General features: G+C 38.8%; 1 protein-coding gene across 1 annotated transcript in view; it reads left to right on the forward strand.

Moving 5' to 3' along the window:
• The window catches only part of LOC124851625 (alpha-2-macroglobulin-like), a 52972-nt gene that overhangs the window by 3141 nt on the left and 32616 nt on the right, over positions 1-17215 (forward strand). Inside the window, 6 exon segments of the mRNA XM_047339513.1 lie at positions 85-169; positions 281-327; positions 330-424; positions 1120-1237; positions 1362-1471; positions 1562-1729. Of these exon segments, the coding sequence (XP_047195469.1) occupies positions 85-169; positions 281-327; positions 330-424; positions 1120-1237; positions 1362-1471; positions 1562-1729 (623 nt within the window).

The raw sequence follows: 17215 nt of genomic DNA on the forward strand, positions 1-17215 counted from the left end.
AAGTTCTGGCTAGTTAAAAAAAAATCCCATTTCCATCTACCTGCAATGTAGCAATAATTTGTAACAACCATATTTCATCCACAGTTTTGCCTAAATTTGATGCAAAAATAACGGCAGCTGATGTCGTCAGTATTGAGCAGGAAGAAATAAAAGCTGAAATATGTGCAAAGTAAGTCAAATCCTTTGCTTGACAAGTGCACTCTCAAAATACTGTAACTCTGAATAAGATCCAGTTGGTGATTGGATGTCTCCTTTTCAACAATCACAATGTGTTTCTTAGGTATACATATGGACAACCTGTGCCAGGCAGTGTCAAAGTCTTCAGGTCTAACCTCTTAGTCGCTATTATGTTGCTATAGTTACTCCTGATAATCCAGAGGGACTGCCTGACATAACACCCCCATGCTACGAGGAGACAAAGGAGGTACAGTTGACAGAATCATCTCTCAGCAGGAACAAGAAGCAAAGTGTAACTGTGTTTTTCTGTGTATCAGTGTGGGGAAGGTGACATGTACTTCATTGAAATATTCATTTATTAATTTACTTATTGATTTATTTATTTATTATTCTTAAATGCCAGCATTAGACTGAGTCAACCCCGTCCACCTCGTTAACATGCCTTTTGCCTTTTTAAACTAAACGCTTTCCCTTTTTAGAACATAACACAAAATGGAGAATATCCCTTGTTCTACCACACTAATTGATACCTACCGCCATTTAATGTTAGTGGATGTTAGGGACATAAATAAATCGTGAAAATAAAAAATGCATGTTTGTGTATATATAGATATTTATTTATGTACTACATTCATGTTTTCAAACTATGTATTTTTATTTGTATGTTTATTGATATTTTTTAATTATTTATTCCTTTTTTATTTTGGCAGTTTCAGTCCTCAATACTCACGTTAATTACGATGGCATTTGTTAATGGTTATTAGGTGGTTACTTTCGTGCTCCGAACATTTGCCAGGTTAAACTTGCAGAACGTAGTTGTCTGAGAAGAGCATGACCCTCAGACTGTAAATACTGTGAAACTACGTTAAGTGAAAACTGAATGGAAAAAGAATTTAAATTTGAATTAAATCCATCTAATCTTATTTCATTTGTGATTTTTAGACGGGAAAGAGAGGTTGTGCCACTTTTACCTTCAAGATGACAACTTTCACCAAACTCGACCAAAAGGTGCTACAAGATTACCTGGATCTGATTGCTGACGTGGAAGAGGAAGGGACAGGCAAGTCTTTGTAATATTTGATATTTTATTCATACATCAAAGATATTTTGTAGCAAATTTATACAGTATGTTACTTGAACAACATGTTACATACATCCTTGTAACATGGAGGACTCCATTATAGGTATTTCACTCCAACAAATGAAGAGACTGCAGATTTCATATGTTATTGGAAAGCTCATGTTCATCGACACACCCAAGATTTATGACAAAGGATCAAATGTGGAAGGAAAAGTAAGTGCAGATTTTTTCCCTTGACGTCCTCACTGTCATTCGACCAAAGCGATGTGCATCGTCACTGACACAATGCTCTGCCCCTAACAGGTTAAAGTGGTTCACTTCAATGATACACCCATAGCTGACATGCAGGTCTTCCTGTTTGAAGGTGAGAGGTGGTCCTCACGTCTGCTGCAGAATCTCACCACTGACAGCGATGGTGTGGCCACATTCTCATTCTCCACAGCTGAACTCAATGGGGAGATCCACCTGCACGTAAGTACGAGATAACTCGTCAGCCACATAAAATCACCTTCATGACAATGACAACACGGCCCAAGAGTGAGAAGCTTAGGTGTTTTCTAAATGTACAGCAGCGGATCATGGGTGCACCATTGTATAGTGGCAATATTGCAACAGGAACTGTGTCTTTACCTTGACATTTAGCTTTTCTATGATAACTGAACTCACTTTCCAAAGTCTTCCTCCACTTCATCGTGTTTCTTTTCTACGATCTAGGTTAGTAAAACACCAACACTGGGCTACTCTGGTTATAGAACTCGATACTACGAGACTGGCCATCACACAGTGTCTATGACCCAACCTCCCTCTGCTGACACCCAAACAGTCAGCTCCCTGGAGGTGGGGAAGAAGACAAATCCACTGTCTTGTGACACACAAGAAGAGATCTCCATCAAATACACTGTCATTGGAGAGAAAGGGCCCTCCGTAATAGTGATCTACCTGGTGAGTTGTCAGTGAACTATTTCTCAGCTTATCACAAGATGTTTTTCACAGAAATATGGACATGGAAAATATATTTTAAAATGACATTCATATCAGTTTTTGACAGACTGAAAGGATCAGTTCAGATATCAAACGTGTTCAAATGAATGGCTTCCATTGCAGGCCCCTCGCATTTGTACAGAGGTTGTTCGAACTGCTTTTAGTTTCTTTGCGCCTACTGCCTGGAACTCATTGCAAAGTGTCTTTTTAAAAAAAAAAACTTCAGTTCCCCCAGGGGATTTGCATTCTTGACAGCCATTTAGCTTTATCTTCTTGTTTTTTACTTGAATTGTTTTATGTTCTGTATTCTCTATGCATCATATTTGCGTGTTAATTTATTCACTGTATCTGTTTATGTGTATTTTATTGTATCCCCTCAATTGACTTCATTTCAAATGAGGGCCTCCCTCAATAAATTTCGATTATAAATAAATGTTCATTAAATCAAAAAACCTTTGATATAAACTTGCATTTATTGATTCTCAACTGGTGGGTCGCGGACCCGTTTTCAGTGGGTCGCGGGCCTTTGCCTGGGCAAAAACAAATGTTAAGAAAAAAAAATCCTGTGCTTTTATTTTTAAGGGGATTTTTTTATGCAGCGGAGTGCAGCCTATTCACACTCCTTCACAGTTTTTGTTAAGAAGTGTGAGGAGTCTTTTTGAAACTACTTCTCAGTAGTTGGCACTTATTTATAGCACTTTGTAGTTTTGCTTTTTTGAAGAAATTGTACTTTCTTGATTCTTGTTGTTCTGGGTTTGTACCCTCATGGTTGAATGCACTTATTGTAAGTCGCTTTGGATAAAAGAGTCAGCTAAATGTAATGTAGTTGGACTTTTTTATTTCATGTTTGTGCATGAAAGCACTGTTGAGTCTGTTAAAAAAAGGCTGAAGTTACTGAATTGTTATATATTTTGTTTTACCTTGTGTCCTTAAGATGCACTTTTGGGTAGTTAATTAAAATGCAGCTAATTGAGTGTAAAAGGGAATATTTCCCTCTAGCATCGCCACCTGCTCGCATTTTGGTTATCATTAAACTTCTTTTTTTTGTGTTGGCATACACATTCTGTACTATTTCAGGTTCAAACTGCACCATCTTTTCATTAAATAAATTTGAGAAGTTGAAAATTTTCCTCGATTTGGGTCGCAGCTTGTCATTAAGGGGTGATGGTGGGCCCCGAAGCCAGACCAGTTGAGAACCACTGATCTATTGTGCCAGGGAATGAGGTTTTATTTTTTGCATGACTCATTCATTCTGCCATTTTGTCACAAACTCTCTAGGTCTTATCCAGAGGAGCCATTATCATGCAAGGATTTAAACAGATTGAAGTTCAAGACCTTCCGGGTGAGCAGAGACGGGCTTTAATCAAGAGTCTGGAAAATCTTATTTTTGAGATATACATGGAATGAAAATATACTTGTACTGCTGTTTTATTACATGGAGACATGTGGATGATACTTGTTTCTAACTTCACCTTTTAGTGACTGAGGGTGGAATATCCTTTGCGTTGAATGTGCATCCAGAAATGGCACCAGAAGTCCAGGTCTTGGCATACGCCGTCCTCCCCAGTGAGACTGTGATCGCTCACAGTGCTGACTTCTCCGTAGAGAAGTGCTTCAGTCACAAGGTCAGTATAGAAGAAAACATGAGGCACCAGCTGCGCTTGTCAAATGTAGGTGCAGAACGTGTTTGCTACATAATGTGGATATGTACCCAGGCTTTCCACAAGGATATGGAGTAGCAAGCCAGTTTGAGAAAGTAGTCAACAATTTCAACTCTTTCACTGTTACTGCTCAGTTTGTGTGTGCATATGCAGCCCTGTCCTATAGGAGGAGAGGACAGAGAATTTGAGCAAATGGGAGTGGATCAAAATAAGGCTTATTATATGGCCAATAATACAAAGCAAACAGGGAATTAGATTTGAGAGGCCACAATGAGCATTTATGAATCAATAAGCTAGATGGCACTTGTAGAAGCACTGATGTAAAGTGTTCATGTAGAAAAACCACACTCACATCAGATGAATTACTTTTACCTGAGTTCAGTGACAAACAAGACATATTGTGTTGTGATCTGTGTACGACAAGTTCACTTGTGTCATGATTCATGTCCCTCATCTGAAGCCAGAAAGTGCAGATCAACATCTCAGTCAGCCAATCCACAGAGACTAGATCATTTATGACAGCTATGCTGCTCTGACCTCCATCACCACAAGGAAGAACCAGCCTGAGCACAACAGGCAGTGGAGACTGGCAACAATAACTTTAGCTCGTAATATCCTTAATAACTGAGACCAACCATTGGTTTTGCTGCATGGGACTACCCTCAACAAAAGCATGTGTGGACTAAGTCACCAAACTTTGGCAAAACCCAAACTGTAGTGTGTGTATAAAAGTGCACAATCCCCCCCTGTCAGCAGTCAAGTCTGTAGCTCTCCACATCTGTCCTGAAGTTTGATCACGCTTTAAAATACAGGACATCAGCCATCATGAGTTCATTTATACAGCAAACTCCGACAGGTCAATCTGCCATGTGGCCACTCCCCTCCGGAACACATACCAGCTCCTTAAGTTTGTTTGACATTTGTTTACATTTTAAGTTTGGGTAGAATATACATCAATGTCCCACTGTCAATATTATAGACCTTTCAGTCTTATTCCAATGAAGTCAGATGGTGGGATGTGTGTTTTCTGTGTTTGTCAGGTGTCGCTGGAGTTTCTTCCATCCTTCAGTCCCAGGAGAGGAGACCACCATGCAGCTGAAGGCCCAGCCAGACTCCTGTGTGGAGTGAGTGCTGTCGACCAGAGCGTCCTCATCATGGGAGCCAGGGGAAGGGTCTGACTGCAGACAAGGTATGCTACTCTACAGAAGATGCTGACATCCTGGAGTTTTATTCTAGTACTCTCTTAAAATCTTTTCCACCATTTATAATATCAGTTACCCAGAGGCTATGGCTTTATGTCCTGAAGTGTTGAATCAGACAACACTTTTGGAGTTTCAGGGGGTAAAACAGTGTAGCTGATTAGTGACCTATCTTCAGGCAGTAATAAAGCAACAGAAAAACCACTTAGCCTGTCTCATGGCACAAGTGAACTAGATAATGAGTGTTTTGTGCCATCCACCTTTTGGTCGAAACTGCCCTAAATCACCAATACAGTCATCAGATCTTCATGCAGCAGTTTCCAGCTTTCAACCTTTTTTTTCTTTACAGATTTTGACTTGTTGCCTGTCACCAGCGTTTTATATTCCATATGATGTAATGATGCAGTAGAATGCTTGCGGGTGAGACCAAGAAGATATACATTTTATCTACGTCCTGCACAAAGGAAGTACTGATGCATTTTACAGTTTTCCAGAGTAGAAATCCACATACGAATAGCGTCATAATAAAGGATTTCATTTTTTTTTTACACATGCAGTTAATGGTTGTATGTTAGGCTGTTTAGAAGCGTTGGACTGAAGATGGCTACAAACTTGTTTATCCAGTGCCTCCATGCCTCAACTTCCAAAGGAAGAATACCACCAAGGCCACTATGGTAAGTATGCTAACTGTTCTGCTGTAGCAATGAATAAACTCAAGTAAGTAAGGACCACATTAGCATTTCTATTTCTACTTTTTCTTGTATAAGTACTTTCTTTTAAATAGTTGTAAATTATTGAAAAGTAAAAGTGCGTAACCTATTCATCATTATTTTTTTCCCCACATTGTGATTTTCTATAATTAACAATATTATAGACACACCATTGCCCCTTGAACCCCACCACTACAATATCAGTACATTAATAATTTATTTAATCGCTTGTGCCACCCCACCTCACATCTTATAATAGGAAAAAGTAAATAATGACAATCAGCAGCACATAATACAAACACAATAGTAAGTGGCTAACTAATGATAGTACAATTTAACATAACAGGGCTCCCCATGCTCCGGACATCCAACAGTCCGCTCTCTTTATATGTATTTGTTAATCATCCTCTGGATCAATAAGATTACCAACATCACCATTTCAAGATAGGAAGCCAGCGGGATCTGTACTTCTTTTCCTTTAACAATATGGAGGTAAACTTTCCCATCGACATATCTGTTGCTCATCTCTCTCAACCATCACCTATTCATCATAATGGCTGGTCAAATCATTTCCATCTGCAGCTTTGCTGGCGTTCAAAGACAGTGTCTAATGTTTCACCCATCTTGATTAGTTTCAGAATGCAGATCTCTCATTGATTACAACATAAAAAAAAGAATCTACTTCAGTAAAGTATCATGGTAAATGTACTTAAGTACAGTAACTAAGTAAATTTACTACATTACATCCCACCACTGGTTACTTCTGTCTTTCTAGTTGAATATTTTCTGGTTTCTTTCAGTTGTTGCATATGAAAGTGTTCCTGTAATGGCCCCAAGGGGAGTAGCAGAGGGAATGGCCGGGCCTGGTGGTCATGGTGCCCCACACTATCCTCTTCCAGCTATAGAGACAGTCCGTACTTTCTTCCCCGAGACTTGGATATGGGACCTGGTGGAAGTTGGGTGAGCTTGTATATGAATCAAATATTAGTATGAATTTACATTAATACATCGTTGGATGTATTAATGTAACTGAGTTTTTCTTTCTGCTTTTTCCCTGCAAACTATTTATTATATTATACCAGAGAATTATTCTGTCTTATTAGTGAGTCCACCTCAAACAGTTTTACAATATACTGTTAATTTTTTGTATTTTGTGTGCAGAACTTTTTTTATAAACATTGTATGGTGCAGAGGGAATTTAGAAAACTGTGTTCATCCTACCTGGTTTATCTGCAATGATGGTTTTATTGTCAAATTTTTTAAGTTTTTCTAGCTCAGTCGCTGTGTCTCTGTGTATTTGTTAATCCAGAGCATCAGGAGCGAAGAGATGTGTCCCTCCTTGTCCCTGATACCATCACCACCTGGGAGGCAGGCTTTCTGTTTGTCCCCTCCAGGGTTTTGGCTTGGCTCCTGAAAATCACCGTCTTCAGCCATTCTTCCTCGAGCTCCCACGATGCCTCCCTACTCCATCATCCGGGGAGCACTTTGAACTGAAGGCAACCATCTTCAACTACCTTTCCAGCTGCATCATGGTAAGGAAGTTTTAAATAACCTGTAGCTAATGTCAACTTAGCAACAATCTAGCATCCATGTAATAACATTAACTTTCTGATGTTTAGTGATTTTATGTTCTCCATCTTTGCCTGCAAACATTCACGAGTTGGCACTAAACACAAGCGTGAGGTTGAGAATGTTTTGCAGGGTTGTTGGGGGTATTACTTTGGCCAAATTCATGGTGAAAAATCTTAATTTGATTCCAATTTTGACTTATGAACAATGGAGATTCAAAATACTTCACTAACCCTTCTGTGGAGACCCTGAGAGACTCTACACATATAATGCAATGTTGATGATGCCCTTTTAATATATATTAAATTCATCTGTACACTAATGAATGTACATCACCTCATAATTAGTTATGAATTAAACAAGCATCTAATGTTTCTCATTTAAACAGTTGATAACATATAATGATGCAGATACAAATTTTAAAGATCAACATTGGTTCTAATATACTTATTTGGTTTATTCTAATTTTATTAGTATCAACGTTACTGAGACGATAGAATCAGGTTTGTATGTCTCGAAACATGCAGCAGTTTGAGAATTTGTTCACATTAGCTTCACATCAGCAGTTTAAAATATATTGTGTCTCTTGAACAGGTCTCTGTGGCGCAACACCTCCTTAATTACCTCACCCCCCTCTCCTGGTGATAAGTACACATCCTGTTTGTGTGGCAATGAGCGCTTGACCCTCAGCTGGAACATGTCCCCTACAGCTTTGGGTGAGGCTTCAAGCTTTCATCCACACTTTTGCCAAGGTAGTGGGATTACTGTGCCTGTTTCACATCTTTTAAATCTCTGTGAAATCAGGGAAATCCATCACAGTGGCAAATACTTTTGAAATTTAGTGGATCTGAGATAGTCTCAATTGAAGTTTCAAACAGGGTTTAATAGTTTTTCTCAGGGTTGTGAATGTGTCAGTGACTGCTGAGGCTGTGGAGATCTCACACTTCCTGTGGAAATGAGATTGTTGATTGTTCCAGAAAAGGAGCCGTATCGGCGATAGTCACTAGACCACTCATAGTAAAGGTAGTTGATATTTGTACATAATAGCAATGGTCTTTATTCCAAAGCCTTTTAAAATAAATACCAGTTGGAAACTCAACAACTCTCATTATTCCCTACCTCTTTGCCTCTCAGGCTGAGGAGACACAAAAGTGACAAAGACCCACAACCCTGCTGCTCTGTCCAAAGGTAAATCGACCACCACTTGCAAAAGGTAGTATACACATTGGTTATTGTGGCCTTTCTGCCAAGTTTAGTGAGCATCTCCAAATTTTCAAAAGTCATTACTTAAATGCATTTTCATACATTTGTCCATAAGAATGTAATATTTGAACTATTCTTCAAGATGGACCAATGTTTCATTGTATTGATCTTATTGCTTCATCAAGAACTGCTATGATTCAGGATCACTAACTGTTCATAAATCTAGATAGCGTCTTTGTTTGACCCTGACCGTGTTGAGTTTGTCTCTAAAGGTTGTTGTTCTCTGTCTGTACACAGGAAGACTTTGACAGAGGGAAATGGAGTTACAGCTCCCTGAGAATGTGATCGAGGGATCAGCTGGTGCCTCACTATCGGTTGCGTTAGCGGATAAACTCATTTTGCAGAGTTAACAGTTCACCTTTTTCTTGATGCCTCAGAAATAAGGACATTGATAGTAAAAGGGACATTTGGATATCATTGTCCTTCTTGAGAGATTGCATTGTTTGTATAATGCAACCAGCAACCTTTCATACATTATACAGAAAGTAGTTATTTAGTCAAACATTATAATAACTATTTGTATAGCACCTATCTAAACAAGGTTACAAAGTGCTTCACACAAAAAAATCACTAACAAAATAAACAATGAATTATAATAAAAGATGTTCAATTTTAAGGGTTAGGACATAAAAGGTCAAGACCTTAAATTTATGAAAACAACAGTTCCACAGCTGCACGTTGTGTTTGAATAACTGGAGAACTTGTGATTTCAAGGATATGCCTTATAAAGATCACAATTGCTATTTGTAAGAAATTCAGTACAGTTGAGGGAAAATACCAAAACTCCTTTAGTGCATGGCCTTCTGTGTCCTTTGTGTTTGAAGCTTGTTAACATGGTTTTATATCAGTGTCAAGTCATTTACATGTTTAGTGAGTCACTGTATTTATTGCAGGCGACATCCTGGGGTGAGGCCTGAAAAGAAACCTGGATGGGCTGCTTAGGATCACCGTGTGGATGGCGGTGAGCAGGGTATGGTGCTCCCACAACCCCCAACATCTACATCCTCCACTACCTGGCTTACAGCAATGACACCGGCCATCATGGAGAAGTCTACCAACTTCCTGTCAAGCGGTGAGCCTCAGTTGGCACAGCTGAACTAATCTGGGACTGGTGTGAACATTATGTCCTAATAAGCTTGTATTTATTTTTATTCTACAGATTACCAGAGACAGCTGAACTACAAACATATTGATGGGCCACAGCACATTTGGATCAGGAACAGGGCACTTGGTGAGAAATAACTGATGTACATAGGAATTATTTTATCTACCACCCATTCTGCTTCTCTGTGTTTCTGTTATGTGTTACATATCTTAGAACCGTTCATCTTTTTGTCACACTTGGCATGTATTATTAATAGCCCAGGAAGTGCCTGCCCAGTCATTGGGGCGGGGCAGTGTGCTAATGGCCAGTCTGTGAACTGAAGTTGATCATGTCTTCTTCTGAGTCCTCAGATAAGCTACAGCTGTGGTTAGCAACTGGCAATGGTCTGTGGCCAATAATATATGTCTGCCATATATTTTGATTGTTTCTTCCATTATATCCAGTTGTGGGTGCTGATCTCCGTCATGACAACAGTCAAAAGCACCAAGTTTGTTTTAGTGCTGCAATGCCTTATATCAAGTTGAATTAAAAAAGCTTTTATTTAGAAAATTTTTTTGACTGAAGTTGTGTCTAGACCTCTGAAATAGCTAACATGCGATGTATTCAAATACTTGTAATCATTTAAGATTGTTTATAAAGCGGAAGCTGCTTTATCAATCAAATTCTATGAAAACATTGAATTCATAATCTTCATTGCATATAAACCAGGTAGCAAAACACAGAGTTTTCCTAACTTCACTCTTCACAATAGACTGTTTATAAAAGCTCTGCACACAAACAATACAAAGTGACAGTATATTGCCAGAACATCTGAGGAGGAGTCACTAATGACCAGGATATTTCTATGATAGCTCAGACACCACGACAAAGAGAACATGCCATTCCAAACAGGCAGGTTTAGAATGGAGCACTGCATAGTTGGTAACTAATGCATGAACTAGCCAAACTTATGACCTATACCATATTGTGGTATAATTTCCAGTGTCATGAAGCGTGTTACAGAACAAGTGCGTCTCTTATCCCTTTTATTAGGTATTAACTTTGTTTGATGTCCTCAGGCTGACTGCTTTCAGTATTTGAGATCTTTTGCTGCAGTAAATCTTTTTCATCTACATTGACCAAAAAAGAATATTGAATCATCTAAAACTTGGCTGGAGGAAAAACAACGTAAAAATGGTTGTTTTGAACAGTCAGGAAAACTTTTTAACAACAGGATGGTGAGAGCTTTGTACCTGTTAGACTGTGATTAAAACAATATCACTTGAAACTGAAGAGTAGACATTTTATTATCAGAGTAATATCTTGCTGTACTTTATTTAAAATATTTGGTGAAAATCGTTTGTTTAATGGCATTAAAAAGTGAATGTGGCTGCAAGCACAAAAATCATGTTTGTTAAGTGGGTCCTGTGTGTTGCACGCACAGTGATACGTGTTGAATATTGTTCCCTTCCTACAGGGTGGTGTGGTCCTGATGGTAGCGCTTACTGCTTATCACTGCGGTTTCTTCAGAGATGAGGTAGATCCACTGATGTGTGAGTAAACTCCCTCCCAAACTTATCTCAAGCTGTTCACTCCAAACTTTTTGCAATTATAAGATAAACATATGCCTTGCACCAATCTCACATCTCTCCACTGATAAAAGAAAACAAATAATTGTTTGCTTTTTGGTCAAGTTATGTGGTGAAAGCACCCTCCTATGCCAAAAAGGGTGAAGGGGTCAACACTTAATCCTGTTCTATGCTGACAACCCCTGCTATGAAAGTATTATTGTGCATGAACTAGTATCCACCTGAGATAACACAAAGTGATATCACACATTGTGTTTGTAATATCACGCATTGGTGGAAACATTACTTCTGTTTACTTGAGTAACAAGCTGATCGACAGCCTCAGATTTCAAATCTGGTGGCTTTGCTCGACACAGCAATCCACAAAACTGTTTTGTGACTAAACTATAAATGTCGTCCTATGCTTCCCATTGTATGGCATCTGTTTCAGTACAGTATTAAGCTCGATTGTTTCACCAACTGCTAATAATTTCAAAAAGTTTACACAATTTAAGTAATTCACTTTTATATTATTAATAGTTTTTGTTTGTACCTAATGTTGGCAAAATCTTCCACACTTCCACCCTGTTAGTATACACTTTTGTTTTTATGAGTGCTAATTATCCTGATTCTAATTAACAATATAATATGCACTATTACAATGTATAAACCTAACTATAACAACAGCTACTTTTCCTCATGGAGAGTTCAGATTGAAAAACTATCTTAACACAAACAGTTCTTTTGGTTTGTGTTGTAGGCTATAAAATAATGACCTGTCTTTGTAGTGATTAACAACAGTAAAGTAGTTGTTTAGCTACTTCTGCATCTTTCTTCATTATTTAATTGAGTGGTTCTGAAGATGGACTGAAGACTCTTTCTACTCTATAGTGATAATATCTAAATTCTGAGTTTATGTTGTGTCAATTTACATGCTCTCAATCTAAAATAGCCATTACAGAATGCTGTGGTGAAAAACCTGTCACTGTAAGGTCCGCCAATGACCTCATTAACACCTACCACCACAGCTCTGTTGGCGTGCGTCTTACACCTGGCAGGAGACATGGAGACCCGTGCTCACCTCCTGCAGCACCTTGGCTACAGTTGGACACAAGCAGGCGACTGTCCTCCTAAAAATGGAACCTACTTACTGTCATAGCTGACCTTATGCCTGTATGTTTGTGGATGGATGTGTTTGGGGTTTCCTCCATTGGTCTCAGACAGCAACTTGAAACATCAGCCTCTCTGTCTGTGGAATCCAGCTCCTATGTGATGCTGGCCAAACTCAGTGCCTCGTAGTGCTGAAGAGCTGGGGCTACCTCTCGCATTGTCAGATGGCTGACGGGTCCAGCCCCAGAACTTCTTATGAATATAGTCCACACAGGTACAAACCAAACAGAGGTGTGTGTGTGTGTGTAGCTATTTTATAGTAGTTTATGATTTAGATTGTAAGTAGGTTAGAAATTACATCTTATCTGAAAAATTCCAAACAGGTTTTCTTAAAATAAATTCAGTTAAATTCATGATGGTAGAAATCATGTTTGCTAAAGTTCTAAATATGATCTGTGCTGCATTACCTGTCAACAAGGGTTAGCTGCTGCTGTTACAGTATATGAGTACAAGCACAGTTTCAAGCAATCACTAGTGTAACAACAATTGGGGCACCATTGTCAGCTTTTACTTTTTTAATGGTGACCTTCCACCTCTTCCTGCTGTATGTGTAAACACAAGTGATTATATTGTAAAAATTTAAAGTAACAGGTACATGTGTGTTGCAGGACACAGTGGTGGCTCTTCCAGGCTCTGTCTTCTCCACTCTGGTATTCGTCCAGAGGGTTCAAACACAGTGATGGTGCAGTCCCCAGTAGTCAGCTGTCATTTGATGTGAACAGGGACAACAAACTGCTGTACCAGGAGAAGAGGCTTTACAGGACGTGATAGAGAAGTACAGCGTGAAGGTGAAGGTAGCGCGTAGCTATGCAGGTCAGTCAACACTGGAGCAACTTGCTTCTGTTTGTTAAATACTCACCTCAACAGTCTTACAGTAGTAGTGCAGAGAATCTGCAGAAAGTGCTGCATCCATTATATGTGGTGTCTGTATGCAGTGAACTTTGTTTCTCATTTTAAATAAATGAAGCCAGTCTGACTATTCAAATAACTGGATTTTGAATGAAATGACCAGTCGGTCCTAAACTCTTACAACCTGGAAATGACTTGATGCTACCATAAAGCCATTAAGCCTTAGAAAAGAGGTGAACACTTTGAGCAGAGTACTTGTAATCTCGGTTCGTTACAGACAAGGTTTGTTCATAGCCTGGTAAGAGGATTTTCAACTCTTCAACGATTTTAAAAATGTGGGAGATCACAGACATAGTGGCAGACTTGACGTTTGCAGAAAACCTTTTCACAGTGGCGATTCCAGAGACTTCGGATCTCAAAGACACACTAGGTTGTCCATTACTGCCACCTTCTGAACTGGAGTGCTGAAAACTTGCATGCGGGTTTCTGTCGGAGCCAATTATCGTGAAAATAAAACAGATTTGATATTCAAGATCGGGGAGGCTCTCACTCAATCTGTAGAACTAAGGTCATTTTGCATAACCATCACACTTCAGGGTTATTTGGGCAGATAATCGGCAGAGACTGAATGATTACCACATTTTTGTCCAGAGAAGGGGCTTTGAATCCAAGTCCAAAATCATCAGATTCTCCTGTGTGCAGCAGCCCTTAATACAACAAACTAAATCGGGATGTGTAAATGTGACTCCCTTGAAAACAACATGGTTCTTCTGTTTCATAAATTTGGCTCAAAATTCTTGATATGGTGTTTCTGTATTTTTAATCCCATCTTTCCCTTGTCTCTGTTTCTCAGATTAATCCCCAACTACCAACATCCCAACTCAGACTAAATCATCCTTCAGTGTTGAGGTCAGAGGCAGAGGCTGGCGGCGCCAAGAAGCAAACTCAGTCTGTGATAGATGCCTGTAGTAATCTACTCCCACAAGTTACACTAATGATGAGGTGTACTGTCATTTTGTTAAACAATCCTCTGTAGATACCAGTGTACCTGATGGTGGATGAACCGGTGGCCAACATGCTCAAACATATCTAACTGTGGACAATGGTGAAGGTATGGGACTTCTTTATGGTTTATTGCGATATCATGGAAAAGAGGAAAATACGAACATGGTGATCCTGAACATCAAAATGCTCTCTGGCTTTGTCCCGAATCCACAGTCTTTGAAGGAGGTGCATTTATTAGTGGAACTTGAACTGGATTTTACATCCGTTATTGATAGAGAAACCCAGTTGATTATCCTCTCCCCCACAACTCCCAAAGGGCGCCCCGTGCTGGTGAATCGTGTTGAAGAAAAGGATGATCATGTTATGGTGTACATCCAGGAGGTAAGAGGAATTCACAGTGGTCAAGAGATAAGGATTTTTCTGATTGTTACATATTACGTCATCTGTCTTTTCTTTTAACCAACAGCTACCAAAGACATACCCATCAACACAGGTTACGTCTCATCCCGGGGCGCAGTGCAGGGCCTGAAACCAGCCGTGGTCAAGATGTATGACTACTACCAGACCGTGGTAGCTCTTTCAAACCTAAGTCCTTTGAGAACCATCAAGCATATATGAAAGGTTATATTTTAGAAAAATCCATCTGTCCTTTAATTCTTTTTTCTCAGGTGACCAGGCTGAGACAGAATATATCTACACTTATGCTGCAGGTAACAATACATGATGATACAAGAACATTCTAACCCAACCACAAAAGTAATAATGTCTTTAATTGGTCAGACGCTACTCAAGAACCTCTATGACCTAGTCGAAAACATAGAGTACCTCCACAAAGACAGCAAATCCCCTTTTTGAAACCATATTTAAATTAACTACATCTGGATTTTTTATTTGAATCAATGCCAATTGCACAAACTTAAAAATATCAGTCCCTAAAAAAACATTTGTTTCATCAAGATCCATGAATTATTCTCTGAGAAATCAACAAATATTGAAGCTTAATATCTCACAATGTGGTAAAAAAGTGAAAAGCTGGTTCCTGGAGCACTTTGCCAAAAGTTGTGTCGGTTCTTCTCCTACGATACCATATCTTTCTTCCAAGATTCATTGTAATTTGTTAAGTTCTTTGTGTAATGCTCTTAACTCAGCAGAGGTAAACGTAACTTCCTTGGCAGAGGTAATGATGTCAACAACAACTCTGGACTTCATGAATATAATATACTAATATTTATTCTTTTTTCTTTTGCAGCTTCAAAGAGAGAGAGTTCGTCCCTGTGTTGTCCCACAAACAAGCAGTTTAACACAAATGTACTCACAGCTCTGTCTAAATACTGTATGTGTTTGAGGTGAAACTAATGGAGAATAAAATAATGTGATGTGAACGTCCAACTTAGTTCTCATGTTTTACTGTGTGTTTTACACTGTTTCAACTGTTGCTAGTGCAGGTTCAGCAGTTAATTTATTCATACACATATTGGAAAACACAAATGCAGGTCAGCTTAGTGTGGAAAGTTGATAGATATTCACAAAACAAGTGTCCTCATGGCTGCTAGGGTGGAGCATATTAAGTACATAAAAAACAAATATCATCTCCATCTGTCCATCTATCTCTCCTCCTCAGGAGGTTTTGGTCCAGATGATCAGCAAGCACACACACAGCCAACAGATTAAAAACACAATGTGGCAATATTACATATAAATATATAGCAATCAGTGGAAAAAATGACTGATGGAGAATAAAAAGCAACATACATGGTCTGTAAACTGATTTTAAAAGATCTTAAACATGCCAAGAGAGAAACTCTAAGTTTTGGGGATGTCCTAATATAGATAAATTCATTGTTGCCTTTGTGTGTTTATGTTGGATGTATGAGGATTATAATAAGCCATTCATACAGCTTTATTTACTATTACATTATGAAAAGGATGAATGGCAAGAACTTTATTTGACTTGTAGTATTTGAAAGTCTAAAAACTTTCACATGAATGTGTTCATTGGTGCTGTGTTGTCTGGCTGTGAACCACAGAGGAGGAAACGTAATGACCTCAGTGATCTCTGACTTCGCCTCAGTGCAAATTAAGTTTTTTTTTTTTTTTTTTTCCTAGTGAAATGTCTCAATGCTTATTGGATGGATGGATAACGACATTTGCTTTTTACCTAAGGATTTGTAATAACACTGCAGTGATTCCCTTTTACCCATCCTGTGCCATTATTAAGGTCCAGAATAAACAATAAATGATAAATACACCGTGAATGTGACATTCCAATAGCCTCAGCTGTGCTTCGTGCTGAATAGCAAATGTTAACATGCTAAACGAAATAGTTTCACATGGTAAACATTGTACTTGAGATCAATATATTTGTGTCTAAGTAGAGCCTGAGCTTTACAGGGTTGAACTGCAATCTGATCCCCAAATGGGGAAGCTTTATTTTGACCAATCAGAATTTGAGTATATATGAACAGATTCTTACAGACTGCAACCAAATCACACTCTGTGTTATCACTCTTACCTGAGGGAGTTTTAATTCATTGTTTGACTAGTCACAACCTCCATGTGGCACCTGCTCATATTCCTAATCGTGCAATTAAAAAAATAATGAAGCCTAGAACAGGTATGGACAGGCCTCTGACACAGGAGTTGTTCCTGCCTCAGGATGCTCTGACTATGTACAAAGTATGGGTGAACTAAAGTCCAAATGTCCACCTATATCTTCCGACGATGTGCATTCAGGGACCATCGGAAATGCTAAAGTCTACATTAATATTCTAGGGAGCAGGTTTGAAGCAATTGCGGGAACTTGTGGACACTGAGGTTTCTGAGAGCAGTATGGAGGCATGTTGTTTTTTCTGTTTTAATGCGATCTTAGATAGGTCACTAATGTCTTAAATTGTTTTG

This window comes from Hippoglossus stenolepis, chromosome 4 (assembly GCF_022539355.2).
Source record: "Hippoglossus stenolepis isolate QCI-W04-F060 chromosome 4, HSTE1.2, whole genome shotgun sequence".
In the NCBI taxonomy this organism is placed as follows: Eukaryota; Metazoa; Chordata; class Actinopteri; order Pleuronectiformes; family Pleuronectidae; genus Hippoglossus; species Hippoglossus stenolepis.